The sequence below is a fragment of the Ambystoma mexicanum genome, chromosome 1p (genome assembly GCF_040938575.1).
Source record: "Ambystoma mexicanum isolate Mex_15411 chromosome 1p, UKY_AmexF1_1, whole genome shotgun sequence".
Lineage (NCBI taxonomy): Eukaryota > Metazoa > Chordata > Amphibia > Caudata > Ambystomatidae > Ambystoma > Ambystoma mexicanum.
In genome coordinates, this window is record NC_090921.1 from 264,190,873 (window position 1) to 264,212,640 (window position 21,768).

The following is a 21,768-nucleotide window of genomic DNA, read 5'->3' on the forward strand; positions in this document are numbered from 1 at the left end:
AAAGCTATTTTTTGTGATTATAAAAGTGGTACTGCCCACTGAACTTCAGGAGTTATTACTAGCTAAAAACCCAAGTAAAATCCAATACAAAACCATCAACACAACATTGTTCTTATAAGCGAGGGATAAAGATGCAGACATACATGGTAATGGCTACTGCGTGCCCCGGAGAGCAAAAGTGTTGCCTGGATCAGGTATGACAAGTTTGTGAGTGGGGTGTAGAATTAAAATCTAGATCCACACCTGAAAAATGTAGTGGCCCCTAACTGACTGGGTGGCAACCAGAATGTTTGAGTAGATGCTACCCTGTTTGGCGCCTAGGTTTCCTCTTCCACTTAAAACTACCCATGAAGGATACTGGCATGCTTCCTCGTCTTACAGAAGATGGAGATGACTACCAAGACATGGAGGAAAACACCAGCCGAAGACTGATCATGAGGAAGCCCTGTCTGACCCTGCCAAGACCCATTACGACAGCTCTGATACTGGATTTAACAGACTTCCATCTACTGAACAAAGGCCAGGCATGGTGCTTTTCGCCCACTGATTCACTGAGACTCAGGGATACTGTGTCGAACTCAGGAAGTTTCACTAGCTGTACCCATTGTGATGAATCGTGGGATTCGGGCTCTTCTCCCAGGGGAGCCTTTCCTTGTGAGGCTAGAGAGGTGAGCCCACTATGCACTAATCTCCCTAGGGGAGGCAGTAAGCGGGACCTCACAGGGGGGACTCCCCCCTGAGAGAGAAGGACTCCCGTTCCATGGAGGAACTCCCTAAAACTCCCTAAAACCCCCTTCTCTAACACCACCGAGTAAACCCACTGTGTGTTACTCAGAATTCAGGTTTCCTCTTGAAAGACAACCCTTCACGAATACTATGAAGAAGAGTGGTGGAAGAGTAATAATGATTATTCCCAGCACTTTAACAAAGAGGAGTGAACTGAGGATGCAGAACATCCTTCAGACAGAGAGGAGGGACTACTACCAGCCCTACAGATAAGGGGTGTACAAGCTACGTTTACTCACAAAAAAAATAGGCAAATGCTCGGTCATACCCCAGAAAGAAACTATTATTATTACTGGCAGAGCCAAAGAGGTAAAAATGTAACTCTTAATCTGCATGAACAACTAGGTACAAAGTAATATCACAATAACATTTTGTTTTACAGTCAAAAACGTATTTAAGCATTATTTTACTCCCACCTTTCAAAAATAGGGTGTAACTTTAAAATCTTACCTGAAGCACTGACTACAACCCAGCAACCTGTGATGAAAACAGAGAAAGGACTCCCCTTAGAGTAAGACAGGAAAGGAGTCTGGGACCTTCAACCCAGCCAAGCCGTGGCTGGGTTGTGGGAATGACCAAACCTGAGTCGGGAGGAAGGAAGAAGGTGCTGCTCACCACAGACCTCGAAGGAGACCGAGGTTGTCGAGCAGAGGGGAAGGAAACCCCAAGAAGAAGAAGCCGGCGAGTGCAGTGGTATGACCCTGGAGGGGTAGACTGGCAACTGGGCAGAGACCGTTTAGGCCTGGGACACCGCAGACAGAAGCAGATGATAAAGGAATGAGAAAACAAGGCGTGGGAAGTTCCGCTCCTCAGAAGAGGCCTGGCTATGCCAAACCCTGTGAAAGAAGGTAACAGGGATGGCAGAAGATCCGGGAGGGATCACGGCATTAAAGAGTGCGACCATCCTACTCATCGCAGTACTTGGTCAGAAGTTCAGAAGAGTAAAGAATACTCTGAGACTCAGCCTACACGTCCCAGTAGTCGAACAGAAGTGAAGAAGAGTAACGAGTACCCTAGGACTCGGCCTACTCGTCTAAGTAAGTGGCTTGAGAATAGGAAAGGCAACATAGAAGACAGCGAGTCTGAAGGAGAACATGACACTCATTGTTGTGACGAATCCCCAGATGTCGTTACTTGTACCCTATGGGCAGCCCCTTTCCATGAGACCAGGGAGGTGAGGCCGCTACCCAATAGTTACCCTGGGTGTGGTACCCAGTGGGTCGATCGGGGGAGGGAAGCCCCCTATGGGATTAGTGACAATCCGGAGAGAACATGGTATCCCCATAGCCCACCTACACAGCCTTTCTCTCTAACCCCCTTCTACACCATCCCTAGTGGTCCTATCCGTTTCCTTAAAACCAGGAAGGTACGGAGTACTGGGACGAGTCCAACTGACTCACAAGGAGTCCTCAAGATCAGTATTGAGATGAGGAAGAATGCAACTGACTCACTAGGAGTCCTCAAGATCGGTACTGAGACGAGGAGGATAGAGAGCACATCTGTGAATCATACTGAGCAGTCTAGTCTTTGTGGATTTCCTATTGATCAAGACACAAGTGAAATAGAAGAGGGAAGTTCAAACTCAGTGACAGATCCTCCCTAGATGAACCGGGAGCTCCGGGGCCAATCGTCAGGAGCCAGACGAAGCAAACACAGACAGGATGCATACCCATCAGCAGAGACGCTCCGGAGAACTTCACTGTGTTAAGGCTGTGTCTGGAAGCAGGACACCAAAGCACTAGTTGATCAGGAGAGCGTGGTCTGCCTGGGACACGATGCCGGAAAGCAGGAAGCTGTTGCAGAGCTGCTGCAGAACTGCAACACAGGAGGAGGTCTCTGAATAGGGGTGCGAGACCCAGAAGCAGCCGACAGACCAGTGAGCAACCAGAGAAGGGTTGGGAAACCAGAGAGACTATACGTCAGAGGGAGAGTGGTCGAGAACCTGCATCCAGTAAGGCGTGTCCTCAAAGGCCATCTTTGTGGCAGTCCCTGGGAGTGCGGAGGACATGGGCTGCCCATATCAAGAGAGCAAGAAACCAAAAGGGGTCTGGAACCCAAGGGCAAGAAGCCAAAGGGGTTTGGGACCCAAGGGCAAGAAGCCAAAGGGGTCTGGGGCCCAAAGAGAGAGTAACCCATACTACAGGAGCCTGGGACAAGAATATAAGAATACCAGGCAGGATAGTGAAATAAGGTTCAAACTGTTAAGGATCAGGAAAAGACCAGGGGAAGGGAGATATACCCCCTGGTGTTTTTGAAATCAAGAGGAGGGGGTCTTTCTCTGGACATTTTGAAAATACGAGACTTTGTTCTATATGCTTTCTTGAACCTTAAATCCAAGTAACCCTTTTTTGCGACGTTTGAGATGTATCCCTTAAAAAGAACATTTCATTTTTAATCACCCAAAAGTGAACTTTCTGCAAACATCCCAAAGGAAGAAACCATTCTTCTGAATCAAGAAGACCTACCCTTTTCTTTAGTTGCATGTATAGTGTAAGGGTCAGAAATAGGTTTTGGACACAGGATGGTGGACTCTTACTTTTAGAGTGACATGCTTACACACTCCTTAGTATCATTTGAGGCAGGGAATTCCCCCTTAGAACTAGTGTCAGACATGTTTTTCTCTTTTATTTTACTACTAATAAAAGTCTATAGGCAGAAACATGCCTCATGTGTGCTGGGCTCCTACATCCACACCCGTACATTGTCTAATACACCAAACAGTCAAGAAACAAAATTACATCAATGATAAGAACGATACGAAGAGGGAGTTGTTCTCCCTAGTGGAACAAGGAAGAGAAGGACTTTCAGAGACACTAAAGAGAGACTTTTGACCAGGATTCCTAACGCTCACGAGGCCAAAGAGGAGAGGCCTAACCAGAAAGCAAGTAGGGGAAAGAGAGACCGGGAAAAAAGCATATAGGAACTACACCAGTGACTTAAATATTAAAAACAAGGAAGAACATCTAGGAGAAGGGAGTCATTCTCTTAGACTTTGTTGTGCAGGAGCTGAAGAAGCCTTTACAGGAGAACAGAGTCATTCTCCTGGCTCTGCTGTTTTTGTATAGTGGCAGGGACAGAATAGCTTAGAGTTTGATGTAGAACAGACTATTTACTTTTAGACTTCACTACAGATAGCAAGCATCTTATTTAGTTTAGGTAGTTAGGGAACCCCATAGATAAGGCCTAGTAAGGCCTTTTTGCTTGTTATTTAAATAAAGAAGCGTAAAATGACAAATGCTAGCCTGCCTCCTTCTGACTTACCACACCATACCAACTGGTGATTGAAAGGCAAAAGCACTGGGGACCAAGAATTGACAAATGACAGCATCTAATTTCGGAAACTGCTAAAAAACCCATGAAACTACATCTAACATCTTGCAAACGTTGGCATTATGTGTCTCTTACCTGCCATGGCTGGGCTCCCTATGCATCTTACATCACCATATCTGGGACTCCATCAAACCGTACAAATGTACCATACACCCATCTTCAGCAGGAGTAGTTCTGCAACCCAGCATCAGTGGCTGCAGTGCAGACCTGCTTGATTGAAGAATATCCAATAGCTCCCCAGAACTACTACTGAAGAAGTTGAACACAGCGATATGCTGCTGTTGCCATCTCACCTTTAAGGGAGCTACAAATTGACTAGCCCCAGTCAGAAACTATCAAAAACGCCAGACTGCAAGATTCCTATAACTATGCTCACCTTCGGAAAGAAAGCCTGGATGTACTGAAGCAAGATACTGTTTGTAACTGTAGCCCTATATTTTAATTTTATTTTGGTTACTTACCCATCACTTAGATATACTTAATTTTGGGCCTATACACATCTATCTCCCACTTTTCCCAAAGAGAGACCAACACACAGTTGAGTCCTTCAGTACCCAGGGGAACTCTATAATAAACTGCTTATTTATTCTAAGGTTACAGTTGACCTTGCAGTGAGCTCTACCTATGAAAGGGAAAAGACTTAAGAATGTTACCCTAAAACACTTGAGACATTCTAATGCGGATTGACTTTCCTGTAAAGCACACTTGCATTCTTACTTGCCTTTTAAGAGAGGTAAACCTGTACTTAAATTAAATCTGTCACAACTGTATTCTTGTCTATCCTACTCGCATCTCCCGAGAACTAGCCTAGATTGTTCAGCCACAGGGATTGGTAGGAAAACCAAGGAAGCCAAGAGATACCCTATTTGCCTAAGTGTGGGAAAGCAATGCTGGCTGCAAATTGTAGGGTGAGTGGAGCTGGTGACAATTCTTCATCGCAAGGTGACAAAGAGACACTCTGTAACAGATAACCATATGAAAGCGCAGGTGATATTATATCTGTCTTTATGTTCTTTAAAAAACAATCAGATCATAAATTCACAGGGGATGAACACTCAACTCAGATGCCATACCCCGTCACTGGGAATAATTCCACCTGTAAACTGGTTTTAGGATTACTAAGAAGGAATTGCAGGTTTTTCATTTTTTCCTCTCATATAGAATTCATTTGATGCATCTCATTGTCCAATTATTGGAAAATAAACAAAAACAGGTTTCTGATTTTGAAATGATTGAATTGTGGGTAAATAAAGCTCAACAAGTGTACAAGGTCTCTACTCTACAGTTACAACCTTATTTGTTCACTGTCAGTCATTTAATTTAGCGTTGCCTTTCTACATATCACAGTGATATCATTTTTTGCTCCTTAGTAGTTTTTCATTTTCATGCCCACCCCTTCACCCCCAGCCCCACCCAACGTGGAAAAGTCCCAAGATTGGCCAATCCTTTCCTCCTACTCCTTACACTGTTCTGTCTTTGATAACGGTGCTGATTTTATTGAGGTCATCCCCAAAGCGTCTCACTGCCGTTCGTAACATCTCAATCTCTGTATCTGTCCACTTGGCTCTGCAGAGAAACAAAGAGGGAGAGAGAAAGAGAGAATATGAGAACGGCTGGAGCCTCTTTAGCAGGGCCTGTACTATGTATTCATTCATCAGGACAGTGCCCCAAAGAATATCTCCACAGTGACCAGAATCCAAAATTCCACAAAGTCTGCTTTAACCAATCTGCCCACCTTTTTTTTCCCATGGAGCAGACCCCACAGAGATCCAAACACCCAACCTACTTTAATTAACCAACCCTCTTTGTTTTTCCAGAGTATGCAACCACAGAGATTCAAACTCTGTCAGACTGTTTTAACCAAGTGACAATCCCCGGGTCCAGGAAACACACAACAGCCGAGAGTATAACAACACATCCTGCTTTGACCAAAGATGGTCAGTGCCCGGGGTGTACATCGAGAGAGACCAGTGATCCTGACCGCACAGAGGCAGTTTTGTTCAGTTCACCAAGAGCAGCTACACCCAGGAAAGTCAGTGACTTCTGACTCCACATGTTTCGACCATTTGGCATCCGGAGGGATCAAAGGCGCAATATAACAGAATGCTCCACGCAATCGAGATCTAGCACTCCCAGAGACAGGGCCTAGGAGTCACGACACAAATGTTAGAACATCCCACTGACAGTATTGAGTGCTCTTGGGAGGAGAAGGGGAGTGAAGGGAGGGGTGCACCCAGAGAGCCAAGCCCTAAACATCAACCTTCCCACTTCAAACACTACTACGTGCACCCAGAGGCACAGCTAAGACGACAAGACCCTGAATGCAACCAACTGCCACTTAATGCTCTGAGGAACAAATTAAAATCACAGATACAAGGTGAAGGAACCTTCTTTAGCCTTAAGGAACACACAGAGAGGCCAATAACTTCATGTCAGGCTCCTTTCTTCAACCAATCAACTTTCAGTGTCCACAAAGACCCCTGGCCCAGCCACTACCCAGTTCACTACCCAGCCATGGCTTGTGAACCCAGCCTTAGGTGGCCCAACTAGCTATTCAATGCTCAGTGGCACTAATCACAGTGATTTCCATAAATATAATTTTTATAGCCGGTCAAGTGGCACAGCGAGTAGAGCGCTCGCTTTGACATCCGTGCAGAGCCTGCTAATGTAGGTTCGAATCCCAGCAGGGCCAAACTCAGCCTTTCATCCTTCCGAGGTCGATAAATGAGCCCCACACACCGTGGGTAATAATAAGCAGCGCTCAGATACCAGAGGGTTTGTGGGGCTATATGAATGCAAAATTATTATTATTATTATTATAACATACATTCCTGCAGGACCTTTACTTGCTAAATGGCTTTTCTCACTTTTCCTGCTATACGCATTATAATAACAGCAACTTTTATTTTATTCAGAACTTGCTACTGAAGTTTTGGAGCTTCACCTTGCTATACAAAAAATATGTTACTATAACCAAGCTTGATGGTAAACAATTTATGGTACATATTATGGACCTGGATGACTAGAGGTCTGAGCTAACCTGCCAGTTCTATGCCCAAACGCCAAAACAGAGCTACCACTTTGTCAGTATGGATATGATATGGCATTTATAACGAGCCTATACACAAGTGTAGGTTGTTTGTTCTTCTGAACAAGCTGACAACGTCAAATATAAGGCGGTGGACTGGTGGATGCAGGATGACAGGACTTCCTAACTCAATACATATATATTCGAAATGTATTCAATCAATACAAAAATTATTTACATCGGATGTAACTGACCGTGGAGTTGATTTTCTGCCGTGGGAGACATATGTGGATGTGGACGCAGGAGAGTGGGGATGCCCTGTACTCAATGGGAGTTGTGAGACACACCATTCGACTGCGCCCGTCCATATCTTTTATCAATAGAGGGATTACCTTGGCCTCGTCTGGTTCTGACTGACATTGGGGAGTGCAACCCTAGGAATAAGGCATGGGGTGACTGAATTGGTAGCATCTAGATTGAAACCCAGCGTGATATGATATGATTTATTTATATAGCGCCTATACACAATGTGTTTCAATGTGCTTCAAGGCAAGGGAGGGAACAAGGGAAAATACAACCACATTCTTACAGGCCATGAACAGTAAGGATGTGAAATTAACTATCGTACTCGGCCTGACGACATTTCAGATAGTCCAAGAGCTAAGACATGGATAAGGAAGGGAGGAGGAGAGTGGGAAGGAAATGGAAACAGACAGGTGACTACCGTACTAAGCTGGACGATATTTCTGGTAGAGCCGGAGAAAAACAAAAGGTGAAGGAGAGGGGTGCAGAAAGGGAGGGGACGAACAAAACAAGCGACTATCATACTAGGCCTGACGACATTTCAGATAGTGCAGGAGGGGTGGTGGGGAGCGAAACAACAGCAATGGGAGGGTGGAGGAAACAGACGAGGTTGCTATCATATTAGGTCCAGGGACAATTCTGATAGAGTAAGTGCATAGAAGAAAGTAAGAGGAGGAGATAGGAAAAGGGAGAAGGGAAAGGAGGAGAGAAAAGAGAGTAAGCAGTCAAAAAGAGTGGAGAAGCAAGAGTGGAGAGCTAATACAATTGCAGAAGTCAGTAGTAACACATAATGTTGCAAGCCAGGATACAAGATGAAGATGGGAACAGCATGATTCAGGGCCACCATGAGTACAAGATGCAAAGGAAGTCCAGCATGAGAGTTGAGAAAGAGTGACGCACCGTGAATGAATGAAGTCCATAAAAGTCAAATCCAGCATTGGCCACAAGACAGTGATGGTGAAGGAAGGCACCAGGTGGGCGGGGCTTGCTAAGTGGTGAAAAAGAGCGGCAGGCAGGAAGGCACCAGGTGGGCGGGGATTCGGCCAGGTGACCTAGATCCACTTGCACCTGCTCCCCATCTGCCAAGGAAAAGAGACTGGAGGGATCCTTAGGTAGGAAAACAGTGTGGCAAGCAGGAAGGCACCAGGTGGGCGTGGCTTGCTAAGGGGTGAAAAAGAGCGGGAAGCAGGAAGGCACCAGGGGGGGGTGGCTTGCTAAGTGGTGAAAGAGAGCGGGAAGCAGGAAGGCACCAGGTGGGCGGGGCTTGCTAAGTGGTGGAAAAGAGCAGCAGGCAGGAAAGCACCAGGTGGGCGGGGCTTAGGCCAGGTGACCTAGATCCACTTGCACCTGCTCCCCATCTGCCTGCAGACCGCTGAGAAGTTAGCACGAACAGACACATTGATGTTGGTAACTACAACTTATATTACCCGAGGACAGTGATGGGTAATTGTTTCTATTTCTATGTCCATAAGATTTATAAATGGAGCAAGAAAACATTAAGGAAAAGGAAAAATTATTGGGAGAGGGAGTGCGCATCCCAAAGAGATAGCCATTCATCTGCCCTGTGGGGGTAAGTTTTGGCTAAATTGTCTAGAGATATTGGCACTACGTGGGGCGACATAAAAAGATCTTTTGTTGAAATGCTTTACATTTATTTGCCCGTAGGACACACGGAAATAGCGGGTGCATATCTGTTGTTGAATCGTTGAGTGCATAGACCTGGAAAAACATATTATGGGATTTATGCATGGCCACTCACAGTGTAACTTACTTTCACATTGTTTGTCTCACGAGATAAGGAAGTGCAATTTAATATAAAGTATTAGTAATAATGAATAAACGGAATTGTGCCATTTGTGTCATTTCTCACAGGACCTGTTTGAACAAGCTACTCTTAGGTACCAGTGAGGGATTTATTCCATAACATCTTCTAACTGTCCGAATTTGAATTACGGAGGCGAGTAAGATGGATGAATCCCAGTTGAAAGCTGCTTTTTGAGCCAATAATAGGAATTATAAAGCAAGAAGGATGACATGAGACCTTGATGGGCTTATTGATTTTATTTAGGTTTTTTGTAGAAATGATGTGGTTCACTCCAGTCCACGAAAAGCAAATGGCTTTACGTCCTGATGAAGGTCTAGAAAAAAGAGAAGGACTCGACTGTTAGTCCTGTGACCGAAACACGCGTTGACTATAAAAATCGTTTGGAATTGTAACAAATTGTGAATGACACTTGCAATAAGGATAGGGTCAAAAAGTTATTGTAAAAGCACTTATCAGAAAAACGTGTATTATGAATTTGTGTTTACACGAAAAACTGGAAAATTATTTTATGATATAAGAATGTGTGTAGGAATGATTGACTGAGAATAATTGATTGTGGACTTGATTGTGAATTATTGTGATGTTTGATTTTAGGGTAGTGATATGTATTATTTTTAGAATGCATAAAACATATTTTTGTATTGATTGAATACATTTCGAATATATATGTATTGCAGTGGTCGAAGTGAGCGGGAGCGGTCGGGAGCGGTGCTCCTCTACTTTTTTTAATTACCTTTTGCAGCTCCTATACTTTTATTTTAAAAAGAAACCGTTCCGGAGCGGTTTTGTCTTAAAATAAACGTGTAGGAAGAAGTTGAAACTTGCCCTTTCAGTGCACTGCACTGAACGTTCCCTTTAACAGCAGCTGCAAGTGTTTGTTGGTGTGTATTGTGTGTGGGAGGGGATGTGATGATAGGGTGTGTGGGGAGTGGGTGCAGGCCAGCAGGGAACATAGTTCCACTACTTCTTTTCATACACTTCGACCACTGATGTATTGAGTTCGAAAGTCCTGTCACCCTTCATCCACTGGTCCACCCCCTTATATTTGCTGGTTATTAACCTGAGGGACCAGGGAGTATAGTGTAGGTTACCCCTTTTTGTGTTTGATCAAGCTGACAACGTGCAATTTGTCCTTCCTCTGTTTGCTGCTAGCAGGAGATGGGAGGTATCGTCATCTGCAGACAGGGTAAGAGGGCTGAGTAAGGGTAGAGTACTTGAAAACATACATAGCACATCAATCAGTGATTTTTGGTATTACTTTATGCAGACTACTACTTCAGTACTGATTTAATACACTTTGATTTTATTATTCTAACCCTACTTCTGCAGTGCTTTTATGTATGTGTATCTGAACCTTGTTAGCACATCATGAACAGTGTACAGTATACCTAGGTAGAAAACCATTGCCAGCTTCCATCAAGCCAACTAAATACACGATTACCAGTTTACAATAGGCCTAGTTATTTAATTAGCTCATGCCCTCTTGGCAGATCATTGTCAAGATCAATTATGTCCAGTTTCGTCACAGAACACGTTATTGCTAGTTTACATTATCCACATTTTGCACATATTTTCCAGAAATTGATGTCTTTTTATGCCCAAACTCACAACCACAGACCATATGCCACCTCCTCAAAGAATTTGACCTAGATGTCTTTGCTCTCACCGAGTCATGCTTCATGGTCAGCTCGGTCACGGGTTTTGACACACTCCTCCCTGATGGCTACAAGATCCACTCCGAGCCAAGAACCAACCGACCCAGAGATGGATTATCTCTGATCATTCCGGAGTGGGTCCCTGCTTCTGTCATTCCTACGCAGGCCTACTCCTCCTTTGAATGCCTGGTCTGCAGGCTCCCTCTCCTGGCCTCTCTCTAACTGTGACCACCATCTACAGGCCACCTGGCCAGGTTGCCCTCTTCCTCTCAGAGTGTGCTAACCCCTTCTCTTCTCTCCTTGCCTCTACCTCTCAACATCCACTTGGATGTTTCTAATCCTTCCTCCTCGTCCTCCTCCTTCTTCTCTTCCTCCTCCTCCTCCTCCTCCTCCTCCTCCTCCTCCTCCTCCTTGACACATTTTGCAGGGCACACCTTGGATGTTCTCATCTCCTCAGACATCCCCCTCTCTAACCCTCTCACTACTCCCCTCTCTTGGGCTGACCACTTTCTGCTTTCCTCTCACATGAAACTCTGTGTCCCTAAGGCAAAACCCACCCCTGCACTGCCACCTGTCTTCTCGGTCATTCGACCCATGAAACGTTTGTCAGTGTATGCCTTTGCTGCTACTTTCTTTGAACTCCTTCTCCTCTGGGTGACTCACACTATGACACAGCCGTATCTAACCTGCATCTTTTTATCTCCAGAACTCTGGACATCCTTGTCCCGGTCATGAGAACCTGCCTGAAGTCTACCTCCAAGTGCAACTCTTGGTATGACTCTGACCTCGCTATCCTAAAACACAACTGCAGGGTGGCTGAGAGGAAGTGGAGGGCTTCAAGCATATCCTCTGACAAACTGGCCTGCCGCCTGCTCCAAAGGCAATAGAGACTCTTTGCCCTGTCCGAGAAGAGAGACCAGTTCCAAGCCTGGGTCGCTGCGGCCTCTAACAACATGGCCAAACTCTTTCAAATCTGCAAGGAGCTGGCCAATTCTGCTGCAGTCAGTCTACACCTCTCCTGTTCCCTCACATGCCCTCTGTATGGCTCTGGCTTCTCACTTCACCACTAAAACTCTCTTTCTTTCTTCCTCTCTCGGCCCACTTCTGGCCGCCTCTCATTATCCTCCTCCTTTCTCCCCGACAACACCTGACAATGTATCTAGACAAGTCCGATCTATGAAAGTGTCGTCCAAACAGGTGCTCCCAAGCTCCTCCAGAACCACATTGACGCCCTCGCTCCAGCCTTGGTTGATTTCTGCAATCACTCTTTCGCCAATGAACCTTACCTCTCACCTCAAGCATTCTGTTGAGAACCCCCTCCTTAAAAAGCCTTCTGCTGATCCTACCTGTCCAGCAAGTTATGGCCCGATCTCTATCGCTCGTTTCTGAAGGTTGTCTCCAAAACTGCTCTCCTGAACAATTTTGAAGATCTGCTCTCTAATCTTGACTCCAGCCTCCCTTCTGTCCTCATCCTCCTTGACCTTTCCTATGCCTTTGACAGTCAATCACGCCATCCTGATCAATGGAATCAAGGTGTGCCGTAAACGCAGTCACAGACACAATCTTCTGAAAACTCAGGTATACGCCTAGTTTGCTCATGACATGCCATATCATGATCTGTCATGTCATGATGTCATAATATATTTCCGGTTAGATCATGGGTCATGAGCTTTCATGACACGCAATATCCTATGTTAGGTGATAAGGCCATCTCATGACATGACATTACTAGCATGAAATTCAAAGTTAGCTCTCAATTTGACATGTGCTCCAAGTTTGGAATAGTTGGTAAGATCCATTTGGCATTTCCACTAAGCTTGACATTTCCAGCAAGCTCTGATATGACACAGTAAACTCCCAGGTTACCCCAAACTCTACCAAGAAACCTAGAAGTATGGAACTATATCTCCAATATTATCTCTCATTTGTGGAAGAAAAACTAAAAGCGAATTCGGGAAATGCACTTAGCGGCATCTGGTCTTTTCATCGAAATCCAAGGCATCCAAGACCTTTCCATCGAATTCTATCCAACGAAAAGCATTTCCATCTAAATGCCTTTTCATTGAATATAATTCGATGGAAATTAGATGGGTTCTTTTTTATTTTAAAATTAGGGTCAGTGTAAGGGGTAGGGCAAGGATTAGAATTAGGGTTAGGTTAAGGTGTAGGGCAAGGGTTAGATTTAGGTTTAGGGTTTGAGTTGGGTTAGGGTTGGGGGGGTGTTTTGGGAGTTGGGAGGGCATGGGGAGGGAACCCTCTGAAAAAAATGCAGCGTTAGATGAAGCTGACCATTGCTAAAATCCTATCAAGATTTCAGCAGTGGACGTCTCCATGTAACATTTTAACATTAAAAAAATGCCTCGAAATGCTGCTTTTCCATTTAAAAGTGCCTATCCATCTAAACTGGTCCATTTAGAAATTCGATGGACTGGTTTAGATGGAAATGCACTTTTAAATGGAAAAGATAGCATTTCGATGGAAAGGCATTCGATGCTTTTGCATCGATGCATTTGAAATCGATGGATTGACCATAAACCCAGTTAGCGAATTGGGGGCAGGAAGACAATGGGGAGGACGGTAGCACGACAAATATTTACTTCCCACCCGCACCCACACAAAAGAGGACAGCCATGGGGAACTTGCAAGCACAATGCAGGGGGTCCTCTGCAGCAACTCCCTTTATGCAAACCGATGGGAGAAACACCAAAACACATGCAAGAGAAATGTGTTCATCTGCCTCACATACCCTCGAAAGGAATTCACAGCACACACATTGGCTGACTGGCCACAGGTGAGGGACAAGACAAAATCCAGTGGGGCATGGCAGTCCAGCAACAGGCAAGACAAGAAAGCAGCAGCCATAGCCCATCCACAAGGTAGAATATTCCCAAAAAAGATTAAAGACAGCAGCTGACCGATTTAAATACTTTCTCCCAAATGTCATAACTATGAGGCATCCCACTGACTGAGCATGCTCAGACAGGCCATGCAGCTCCTCCAGCCCATTGTGAAGAAGCCATTCAATCCAAACTCTACAGAAGGTACAGCTCCCCAGACAGCTGTAAAGGGGAGTTCAACATTGCAGAGCCGGTGGAGTTGTAGTATGTGTGAATGAAGTTGGCCCGTGAGACATGGAAGTTGCCTTTGGAGTGTGCCGGTCAAGAGACGTCGGAGATAGGTAGAAACAGAGAAGGAGATGTTCAGAATTTTCAATGAGGAAGAAGGAGAAGCTACTAAACAAATGGTGGGAAGGAGCAATGAGGTGGCAGAAGAAGGACGGACTAAGGCAGAGCGGGGAAGAACACCAGAGAAGAAAATAGCCAGTGTTCAGAGAACAGCAGCGGAAGGTCGGGAGGAAGCATGAAGGATGAAGTTGGAGCAAATAACCAGGAGGAGGATGGTGTGAATTACAAGGAGGAGGTGGGGGATATTGGAGATAGGAGAGGTGGCACAAGGGGGTAGACATGAGGCAGCACACTTAACACAGGGTGGGTCAGGGACAAGTGATCGTACGAGCATGTGGAAAAGTGTTCAGGAAATGGAGGAAAACAAAGAAGAGAAACGAGAGGTGTAGGGAAAGATTCTCATAGGGACAACACTGTTGCTGCTCATTTAGGAGATACTAGTATATGCGTTTGTGACACAAGACATTGGGGTGGGAAGAACCCAACGGGGAAACTTCAATTCCATGGTGGTTGCCTTACAGTTTCAGTTTGGTTATTTTGCTGCTAGGGCGTACTGTACACATGCAGGCACGCCGATGCTGCTAAGCCCTTGTGGAAAGATGTCCCTACATCATAGAGGATGAGAATCGGAGGACCTGAACCTTCAGATGAGCCAAGAAAGAAATGCTAGGACATGTAAACCCCCAGCACTGTAAGTGGCTTTAAGTGGCATTGCAAATCCCCTTCTTAACATCTCTGCCTTAGTAGGAAAAGTATCCAGAGAATCGGGCATTTCACAAGATCCTTTTTGGGCCGCAGCGTACATTTTTCAGGGGAAGAGTTCTTAAATGTGCTGCTCACGTCTAGATTAAAACTAAATTGTCATTAATCAGGGATGACTGTGATATCTTCTAGATTTGCTTTGTGTGGTCGAGAGATATAGTACATGTTCTCTTCTGCGCGATGATCTATTTAATCAGGTGAGGGACTGGGTTTTAGAATTGATTGAAATTGTAATTGGTTGGATGACAGCCATTCCTATCTATACAGAAAGAAACATAGCATGTGGTCATTGATGTGTGGCTCCTACAACACCTTTGAAAATGCAGTGATTTTGATGTAGTTGTATTGGCTTTATCGTGTGTACAAATGTTGAATTCCCTGAACATAATCGTGTAGGAGTGAGCAACAATTATCCTTACAACTGCAAGCAATCTGAAAAGCGTAATCCCTTATTGGAGGTATGTGCAATAGGATGTGAATAGTCTGATGTGATCACATTGAGAGATTTGCAATCAGGCCTCCAGATAAGTGTTGCATCAGGTAACTACGACAGCTTTATTGTTGTCCTGCTTATGCACCAGTTTAGAGCGGAGGGTAGTTCACAGGTCAGGTTACTTGACATAAAGCAGAACGTTAGATGTAATTGCAGGCCATGGAGAAAAGCCTCTGAAACATACATTTTTTCTCAGAAGCCTTCCAGAAAGAAACCACACACAGTGATGTAAGGGATGATTTCTTTCTGTTCAGCTTCTGCTTCGTTTTGTATCTAGATGCTCATGGAGCAAATGAAAGCACGGTGCATATGTATTTTTCTATTACTTTAGGATCGTATAATTAATAGATGGAAAACTAAGTTACAATTGAGAAGCATCTTACCAAATTATTCTTTTTTTCGAGTGAAAGCAAACCAATATTGCACAAAAGTATTTTTCAGAGTTCCTGTGCTGTGCACATGTATCATCAAGAAGCAAATATACTGAGCGTTCATTCGCAATATTGTGCAGGAGAAGGTTTTTCCACAAACGTAATACATTATTTCAAACCATACCTCTTTGCTGAATATCTGTTTTGTTTCTAATGGGTCCTATTCATTTTTAAGTTTTGTCATGTTTTGGTTGCCTGTTGCATACTTTTTATATTCTTGGGCAGGCAATCAATTTACTCTAATAATTTAATGCATACTCCAATTATAAAAACAGTGTGTACAATGAGTATGTAAGGTCTAACTTACATCCATTCAACCATAACTTGCAGTCAATTGGGCAAATAACTATAATTGGTCAGTAGCAACAGAGTCCTTGCACCAATCACAGGCCTCACAGCCTCTTTCAAATCTTCAAGACTACAATTAAAACATCCAGGAAGTGCAAGCGCTGTTAAAAAAAAAGGAAATTAAGCAGTTATATTTGTAACTGACATACAAACTCAGCAAAACCTGCCCCTATAGTGATAATCGAGATAGGTGTACAGTCTATTTATGTAGCACTTCATGGTTGTTTTGTCTAACCTCTCGGAGGAATATCCAGCCATTAGTGGGCGGGACAAAGTCTGATATGCAAATGGATATTCCTCCTTTGTGAAAAGTACAGTGAGCAAAAAGTGATGGCTGCAGACTCTCAAAGTGGGAAAAAAACCACAGAACAGGTTTTCATGCCATGTTCTTTCTAGAGAGAGGCGCCAGCTACCTTTTTTGTATTTTAGGCGAGAATGGTTGAGCTGCTGCTGCGATCTGTGCGTGATCTGCAAGTCGTGGGTTTGAACCGCGGCAAGGCAACCTCAGCCTCTTATCCTTCCGAGGTTGATAAATGAGTACAAACTTCGGTTGGATGATAATTGTATGTAAATATGTTCTATGTACAGCGCTATATAAATAACAAATGGTGATAAACCATTAACTCTGTCCAGCTAAAAGTTTAGCATGAGATTAAACATAGAATTTACTATGGAGTCCTTACCTCTCTGCACTGTTGGATAAGAACATGGTTATACCATTAGGTTGTACTAGTTCAAAGAATTGAAGACTTTCATTAAACAACAAAAGTCAATTCTATCGGACCTCGAAATACACAATTCAATTTATGTTTGTTTTACTGTGTAATTGGCTATGTTTTGTGTCTTAAAAATTAAAATGTATGCAGAAGAGATCAAATGGCCAGACCTTAGAGAAATAACAAATGGCTACTTGAGTCACTTTTTGCTCTGTATTATATTAACATCCCACTCCTGCAACATGTTTTAGAAAGTGAACCAGCTGTAGAGTGCCTGGGAATTGGTACAGAAATAATGTGGGTGAATTCCTACTATGCAAAGCTTTTCTGATTCGGGTTAGTCTGCTTATTTAGACTAGTTGCTATCAATGTTCTATTAGTTTTATCTTTGAGGTTCTTGCACTGCTGAGGGAAATAATGGTTCCTGTTCTATGTGGGTGGTTCTCCCACAGCTGGATCGGCGAGGCACATGCTGGGTGTGTTTTCTGTGACAGTAAAGATGTGTTTGATGTTCCAATTATACGTGAGTGTAGCTTACACTGCTGTGGTGAGGCCCTTAATGTACCTCTTCCGTCTGGGAGTTCTTGCACTGCTCCATCCCATGCAGTTCTTACTCTATGCAAGAGGAACCTACACTGCTTTGACCCACAATGTATGTGTTCCAAGTGTGGTAAACCTGCATTGTTGAGGCTCACAATGTTCCTATTCCATGTGAGGAATGCATGATCTACTGGGATCCATGGTATAGCTTTTCTATTTTAGTAGTGGAGTGTGCACTGTTGAAGGCTATGTTACAATAGTTTTATGAGAGGAGCTTCTACTGCGGAGACACATTCCTGATTTGTTCTCTGTGTGGAAATCTTCTAACCTTGCTTTAAACTTTGCACTGTGTGAGCGAAGCGTTAAAAAGCTTAAACTGCTTTTGCACCTTTTCTTTATATGCAAGGAAAATTCAAGAGTGTTCGTGCTCATCTGTGCCATGTATGAGAGGTGTCTGTGCCACTGCACCATGTGCTTTACTTTGAATCACGAGAGAAACCTGCGCAGAAAACTGCAGAAAACTGCAAAACTAAGATTTTAACTCTTTGCACACGTCAGCTGGATTTCACATACATTTTATTCTCTGGTAAAGGGGAGAACTAATTTTAACTCTCTTGAGATCACTTTTACGCTCAAAGAAAAAAAATGGGAGTAAAATACTCCCCCTTCAAAATCTGATCTGGAGCACTGTTTATAAAGATCTATTTTTGGAGAGAATTTTAGATTGAAAGAGGTTTTTAATAACTAGCTACCACATCCTTTTTAAGTTACTGTAGATGAATGTGACAGGTCGGAATCATGTCATTTAGTACAACAGTCTCCTCAGTTGGCAAAGATTCAGACATGCAAAATGTCCCATCATAGCGACGCAAAGACCATAGTACGCGGCTCACCCCCTTCTCCTCAACTAAAACTCTTCATACTAATTGCAAACATGCCACGCTGAGCACCTGTGCCACAACACACACACAGCAACCACAACACCCACACAACACAACCACAATGGCACCAAACAACAAAACTACACACCTCCTCCAATAACTCACACAATCGCAACTCAGACAACTCCCTTTACGCCATGGGCATACAAGGCCTCCCATACGGACCCAAGTGCCACCGACCCATACCAACCACCAAGAAGCAATCCACCACAAAACAGTTGATCTGTCCAAGCTGAAACTACCAACACAAAAGCAAAAACACTTGTGCACTCTGCTCTCCTCACGCTAAAAGCCCCACCCTTCCTCTTTTATTTTCAGTTCAGCCTGAGCGCCTGGAGACCTTGCAAATGGCAGCAGGCAAACGTGCATGTACAAACTCACATGGTGTCAACAACTTCACTGTTGATGCTCAAGAAATATCTGGATCCCAATGAGACTTAACTAATTATAGAGCATGAAAAACATTCCCTAAGACATCATAGTTGTTTCAATTGGCAGTATCCATGGTTTGAGCCATGCATTGGAAAAGCACATTTACTGAGCTTGTAACAGATCCTCACTTGGTCTATCCTACATGCAGGAGCTTCATTTTGCCCAGTTGCCACTAACAAAAAAAACATCGCTTTCTGCTGTATTCTTCCAAACTAACCTAGTCGGTGAGAGTAAATAGAACACCACTTAGCATTTCTTGGTTTCTATTTTCATTTCACCATCATATGGCTGGAGATGAAAATTTTGCAACTGCGTCTGCAGTCACAATATTAGACTGTTAGTGTTATAGGCTTATCCAGACTTGTGTTGAACGCACACACCAAGTATAGTTGGGAAGTTCTTTAACAACAAAACCTCCATATGGGTAAGGACTTGTTCCTACCGTTGTTTGTTGTAATGTTTAAAATTACAAGTCTCCAAAAAAAATTACAAATCTCAGGTTTTAGGTTTTAAACCATTTCCCTGTTAAGAAGTTTTAGCGTTTGTGAAATATTGTCAGATTTGATATATCTGAACTCTCAGCACCGTACTTCGACATGGGCCACTCAGACTTTTATAAAAATACGACGAAAGAAATATTATGATGGCTAAAAATTCAGTGCTATATTACACAGGCATACTCTGCTATTACATTCACAAATGGGATCATTATTACGCGAAACAGACAATGGGAACGGTTTACATAGGCATCGATGGCGTGCATTACTCACCGTAATAGCATTTCTGAGGATTGTGTCTGCTTAGATTCACATGCTGTGCATATAGTCCGACATCTAGTGGAAATCGCGGAGTATTGCAGCTTTCATTCGAATATTGAAAGGGGACATCGACATGTGTGTGACTAACACTATCCCTAACATTACATGTAGCATATCCAAAATCCCTCACGCGACGAGGTCCCACTGGTTGTGTTTTTTATGCTGTGAGGAAGCCTTATAGTCAGCGTGAGCGAGTACAGAAGAGAGAAGGTGTAAGAGGTCTATTTTCCTCCTACTCTACGAGGGGAGGAAAGGTGGGCGCACGTGAATCTAAGCAGATACAATCATCAAAAATGCTGTTACGGTGAGTAATGCGTGTCTTCTGATGCTTGTCAATCTGCAAAAAATCACATGCTGTGCATAGACAAGTGAGCAGTACCCAGAGGTGGTGGTGGGATGTGTGAAAGCACAGCAGCAAAGAGATGTCTTAGCACCGCTTGGCCCACCTGACAATCAGACTTAGAGTGTGTATCTAGGCAGTAGTGTTGTGTAAAGGTGTGTACAGAACACGAGAAAGCAGCAGCCATAGCCCATCCACAAGGTAGAATATTCCCAAAAAAGATTAAAGACAGCAGCTGACCGATTTAAAGACTTTCTCCCAAACGTCATAACTATGAGGCATCCCACTGACTGAGCATGCTCAGACAGGCCATGCAGCCCCTCCAGCCCATTGTGAAGAAGCCATTCAATCCAAACTCTACAGAAGGTACAGCTCCCCAGACAGCAGTAAAGGGGAGTTCAACATTGCAGAGCCGGTGGAGTTGCTGCTTTACAAATGGAATCAAGAGGAACATTTGCAATGAATGCTATGGTAGCCCCTATGCCCCAAGTAGAGTGTGCTCTAATCATGAAGGGTCGCTCTCTCTTGGCAAGAGTGTAACACAGTGTGATGCAGTTTACGATCCACTTAGAAATAGCTGATTTAGAGACAGGCTCAGCTTATCTACCAGCTGTCACTGAGACGAAGAACTGTTAAGGCTAGCCTTGTTTCAAAGGGAGGTCCCATTAGTCTTGTAAGAACAACATTCAGGTCCCACCCGGGAGCTCCGTAGGAAATAGGGAGATGAAGAATTTTTACCCCTTCCATAAAGGCTTTGATTACAGGAATTTTCCGCCATGAAACCTTGCTCTGGGACGTGGTGTACGCCGAAAGCGCGGCTAGGTGGACTTTAAGAGAATTGAAAACCAGTCCTGAATCTAACAGGTAGGCTACGTAAAGGACAATGTCTTTAGGTGAGCATTCAAAAGGACTAATGCCCTTGCCATAAAACCAGATGACAAAGCGTTTCCATTTGTCCGGAGTAGCAATGCCCGGTGGTAGGTTTCTAAGTATGTTCATGCATATTTGCGGGAGCTGGAGGTGCCCGAACTCTATGACCTCAGGAGCCAGGCTGCTAAGTTGAGATTTAGAGGTCATGGATGTAGTGCTTCCCCCTGGTCTTGAGAAAGCATGTTGTACGGGCACGGCAGCTTCCTGGGAGGGGACACTGACATAGCCATGAGATGGGAGAACCAAGGTTGGCAGGCCAACATAGCAGCCACCAGAATCATTGTGACTTGTTTTTGGTGCATCTTGTGCACTATTACGTTGAGCAGGGCAATCAGGGGGAAAAGCGCAGACCAATTTCCCAGACCATTTTATCCAAAGACCGTTCCCCTTGTTGCAGTTCTGAGGGTACCTGTAGGTGTAATCTGGGCATTGGGCGTTCTCCAGATTGGCGAATAAGTCTATCGCTGGGAAACCCCATTCTGCGAAGACGTTGAGTACAATGTCCTCCTGTAGCCGCCACTCGTGCACTATGGGTAGGGGGAAGTCTCTGCTGAATACGTCTGCCAGAATATTGAGTTCCCAGGGAACATGTTTTGAAAGGAGGAACATGTTGTGTTTGAGAGCCCACTTCCATATTTTCTGGGACAGTTTTTGCAGCCCTAGAGAGTGAGTGCCCTCTTGTTTGTTTAAGTAGTATATGGAAATAGTACTGTCTGTGAGGCCTTGAACTGTTTTCCCCTGGAGGTGTGTCTGGAAGGCCTAGAGGGCCTTGAACACTGCTAGCAGTTCCAACAGGTTGATGGAATTGGATGCTACTGCTGGAGACCACACGCTGTGCGCCGTCGGTTGAAGGAGGTGAGCCCCCCCACCCAGTCAGAAATGCGTCTGTGGTGAGAGTGGCTTCT

At 44.3% G+C, this 21,768-nt stretch overlaps 1 protein-coding gene across 3 annotated transcripts in view; it reads right to left on the reverse strand.

Annotated features, from left to right (window-relative positions):
* Positions 1 to 21,768, reverse strand: part of BACC1 (BPTF associated chromatin complex component 1) — a 234,464-nt gene that overhangs the window by 126,495 nt on the left and 86,201 nt on the right. For 2 of the 3 annotated variants that reach the window (XM_069646575.1, XM_069646574.1), the window contains exon 3: positions 5,581 to 5,682. The exons of the other annotated variant lie outside the window; for it this stretch is intronic. In XM_069646575.1, coding sequence (XP_069502676.1) covers positions 5,581 to 5,682 — 102 coding nt within the window. The remainder of the gene's footprint in view (positions 1 to 5,580; positions 5,683 to 21,768) is intronic. 3 annotated transcript variants of the gene reach the window in all.